Genomic DNA, 4,401 nt, shown 5'->3' on the forward strand with positions numbered 1-4,401 from the left:
CTCTAGTCTTACACTGCTAAATTAGGGACTGCTAGCGCAGATAGCCCTCGTGTAGCTTTGCGCGAAATTCAAAACAAACGAACAAACATATCTGTTGTAGTTTACGTAACTGCTTAGTTTTTGATACTGATTGGCCTGTTGAACGTTTATGATTAACTTCATGTTCATTCAGTTTAATTGGAGAAATATAATTCGATGTACAACAGCAGCTCAGCCATTCGATCTTGGCCTAAAATGACAAGAAACACGAAACTTTAACTAAAAATACATGGTAATAATATAGTTCTGGGTTTTATCTAAAATTATGATAAATCCTATTAGCCAAACACGAGTGATTTGAGTTTAAGTTTAATTCACTGGTGGGGTAAATAGTGTTCAAAAGTTATTTAGTTGTTGTATATTCCTTTTCATGGGAAAGGCTTTTCTTTCTAGTTTTCTACTGGCAATTAATCCGAATGATATTGCGTGCTTTACTTATAGTGATTAACAAGATGTATTGTTTTAAGTATAAAACAATCACATTTTCTTGATATTTACTGCTTTTTGCGTATGTGTTTTTTCTTTTTTTCTCTAGTATCCGAACAAACTTAACTTTGGACACGCTTTTTTTAATAACCCAGATGTTGTATGCGAATCAGCGGCGAGAATTCTGTTTGTTAATGTTCGTTGGCTGAAGACGGTTCCTGCTTTCACTGGACTACCAATCAGAGATCAGGTAGGTGGGGCTTACGTCAAAACGTTCACAAATGGCTGAATTTGTCTATTGAAACTATTGTCATATAAACCATCACTGGAACACGAAAAATCGTAATTTGGGAGAAATTAGGGTCCAGAGCCAGACTAAAATTCTCGAAAACTATGTATATTATTTTAAATTTAAAATGTGTAATTGTTTATTAAAACTAAAATTATTTGCTACATAACCCTATTTATATTTTGTGTATAAATCATTTTATTACAACAACAACAACAACAAGGTGCGAAGTAAAATAAAGCTGTAAGTTATTTCATTATTTTTAAACACCTCGCAAGTCCATTCAGTGTTGTTATTAATGTTGCTACTAATTGCAAGAACTTATTAATAAAAACAAGGAAAATTAATGTAATAATAATAATATGTCAACCACACTGTAGCTACAAAATTCAGTGCCAACGAGACTTTACGCCTCAAACAAAGTCTCACCAGGCCGGCTGGAATATGACACAACAATAATTGGTTGAGACGCTATTTATATCATCAATTTCAAGAAGAACATCTGTTACGGCACGAAGTTTTAGCAATGGTAGAGGAAAAGTGGTAGTTGAAGCTTCACGAGGGACCCGATGTTTACTTACATACGTAGTGTATTAATTAGAATCTTTCTGCTCATCTAGCTTGTAGTTAAACAAAATAATGGCAATATGGATATATTATCACAAATATCTTTGTGTTCGATATTCACTTATAAAATGTATCGATCCCATCACTGTCTCTGACGTTAATATTATTTTCTTGTCATTTATAAAATATCCCTTTTGAAGCAATATCCTCTCATGTGATCTCTTTGTTGTAAACTGCACATATATATATATATACTCATGTATATCTGTAAAATACTTGTACCCGAAGATGACAAAAGCTTTTTTCATTACCCAGTCAAGCCGTCTCAAAATGTGTATTTCCTTTTTCAGCTACTTCTGTTTGAGGAGGGCTGGCGGGAGCTTTTTGTTCTTGACGCTGCCCAATTCATGTTACCCCTAGAAGTCGGACCATTACTAGCTGCTGGAGGTAATGTTGGTAGTTTTTTTCGTTTCGAAATTATTTAAAGTCGTTAACGGTTTGAATCTTTGATTATTCGTTAACTGAAACAGTTACGGACTGAAGGTAACGTATCACTAACGAACCTCTTCAGATATCAGTGATATATAGAAATGTGGAATTTTATTTCTAAGTTAACCAATAAAACACTGAATCCCATTAACAGAAAGCAAAATAAAATGTAATTTTATACATAATATAACTGAATCGCTAAATTTTGTGTGCGAATTTCGTAAACTATAGTTTGTTTGAAACATGCCATATAGTTGAAAGAGATATAGTTTGTTTGAAACATGCCATATAATTGAAAGAGATATAGTTTGTTTGAAACATGCCATATAGTTGAAAGAGATATAGTTTGTTTGAAACATGCCATATAGTTGAAAGAGATATAGTTTGTTTGAAACATGCCATATAGTTGAAAGAGATATAGTTTGTTTGAAACATGCCATATAGTTGAAAGAGATATAGTTTGTTTGAAACATGCCATATAGTTGAAAGAGAGAAATAACTCTTTAGATTTCTGATGAAATAGGTTGACTTTAGAATATCATGGTCTAGCATCTGATTTCCTTGTAACAAATGTATATTGTACGATCACTATAACCACTGTATATACAGGCCTATAGAAAATTATGCGATGTTACCATTCATTTTCTTGTTTTTCTATGCTTTGACATATTTTAATTTTTTAAAACATTTGATAATGAGTGGTTATCGGTGAAAGTTGTCTAATTATTCCATATAATGTCCTCCCACTCTCTACAGAAGAACTTGGGTGTCTTCTGTTTTGTATGTATACATATCTTTATGTATTTCAGTATACGATATCAAACGTTCTTTTTTTATTCTCAGGATTAAGTAACGAACCTGCAACTTCTGAAAAGGTGATGAACTTAATGACCGAGATTCGTAGTTTCCAGGAAATCATAGCCAAGTTGAAACATTTGAATGTCGACCCCACCGAGTACGCATGTCTGAAGGCAATCGTGTTATTTAAGACAGGTCAGTATCAGCCAATCAGTTTTGCAGCTCGTACAAACAAATTTAATGACTTACGTATGTTAATCGGCCCATGGTATTGTATCCAATTTCAAGCATTTGCTTGTTTTTATGCCGTGACTACTGACAGACAACTAAAATACGATCACTGTGCTATATTTGCTGTAAAATTATATAATTCAAATATCTGGTTTAACATAATATTATGAGGCTTAATGGGCGACAACTTCGGATCAAAAGTGGGATTTTGGGACAAAAACCGGAATCGAATTGGAGTTACAAATAATGAAACGAAACACTTATCTTTCTTTCAACCTACCTGCCTATCTATTTCTTTCAGTTTTATATTAAGGTCAGAGGATTCTTTTACAAGTAATATATCACCGACCTGGTTGAATATTTTGCTTCATAATTTTCATTAATTTTCTCTACCTTTCAGTATCATACACAGAGAAAATAAATAAAAATTGGTGTAAATACTGTTATCTGTGTGTGTATGATACTGAAAGGTGGTGTAAATACTGTTATCTGTGTGTCACACACAGATAACAGTATTTACATCAATTTTTATTAATTTACTCTTCTTTTCAGTATCATACACACACAGATAACAGTATTTACATCAATTTTTATTAATTTACTCTACCTTTCAGTATCACACACACAGATAACAGTATTTACACCAATTTTTATTTATTTTTAATCTAGATTTTCAGTCAGGAGGAGCTGAGATCCGTGGCTTGCGAGATATCCACGTGGTGGCTTCACTTCAAGACCAGGCCCAGATGACTCTGGGGAAGTACGTTCAGACGGCGTACCCGTCCCAACCATTTCGCTTCGGCAAGCTTTTGCTCACGTTGCCGTCTCTTCGGTCTGTGTCCGCTAAGACTATAGAGGATCTGTTCTTCCGGAAAACGATCGGAAGTATTCCTTTAGAACGGTTGCTATGTGACATGTACAAGAGTAGCGATTTCTGACCACTGTGAACTTGCCTAAGGAACGATCGTGCCTGCACTATGAACTGATTATAATAACAACAATTAAATTGTAGTCTCAGACTCAACACGCAATCAGTGACATTATTTAACGTGATTCTTGGTCTGTTTATATAAAAAAAGAAAAATAATCATGAATAGAACTCAGAAAGTCAGAGTTGCTGTTAAAACCCTGTTTCAGCAACGTGCATTTAGTAGAACCTGATTTCAAATAGTATTTTAACCTATATTATTATTCAGATCGTACGAGAAATTGTATATATTTTGCGTGGAAAGAAAATAAAAATGATAAGAATGCATATTTTTTATTTTCTAAAACACTTGAGAATCAGGGGCTATCAGTTGTAATTGTTTAATTGTTCATCAAAGACATAGCGCATAGTTATTTTCTATTTTATATAATATGTATGTTGGTCAGTATACACACACACACACCAGAAAGCCTTCTTTATATTTTAACTTTTTAACATGATCATATACTATTTTGCAATGATTTTCATGTGTTTTGTCTTAATGTAAATAGGTGCTGTAAAGGAATAAAAATTATATGAGATTTGAGTGTTTTATTAGTGTGGTTGCATAAATAAACCTTACAAATTTACATAG

General features: G+C 33.1%; 1 protein-coding gene across 1 annotated transcript in view; it reads left to right on the plus strand.

Annotated features, from left to right (window-relative positions):
* The window catches only part of LOC106459545 (nuclear receptor subfamily 2 group E member 1-like), a 23,937-nt gene extending 19,769 nt beyond the window's left edge, over positions 1 to 4,168 (plus strand). Inside the window, exons 6-9 of the mRNA XM_013919172.2 lie at positions 575 to 715; positions 1,672 to 1,768; positions 2,654 to 2,803; positions 3,509 to 4,168. Of these exons, the coding sequence (XP_013774626.2) occupies positions 575 to 715; positions 1,672 to 1,768; positions 2,654 to 2,803; positions 3,509 to 3,777 (657 nt within the window). The 3' untranslated portion in view covers positions 3,778 to 4,168. The remainder of the gene's footprint in view (positions 1 to 574; positions 716 to 1,671; positions 1,769 to 2,653; positions 2,804 to 3,508) is intronic.
* The last annotated feature ends 233 nt before the right edge of the window (positions 4,169 to 4,401 follow it).

Source organism: Limulus polyphemus, unplaced genomic scaffold, assembly GCF_000517525.1.
Source record: "Limulus polyphemus unplaced genomic scaffold, Limulus_polyphemus-2.1.2 Scaffold625, whole genome shotgun sequence".
Taxonomy (NCBI): Eukaryota; Metazoa; Arthropoda; class Merostomata; order Xiphosura; family Limulidae; genus Limulus; species Limulus polyphemus.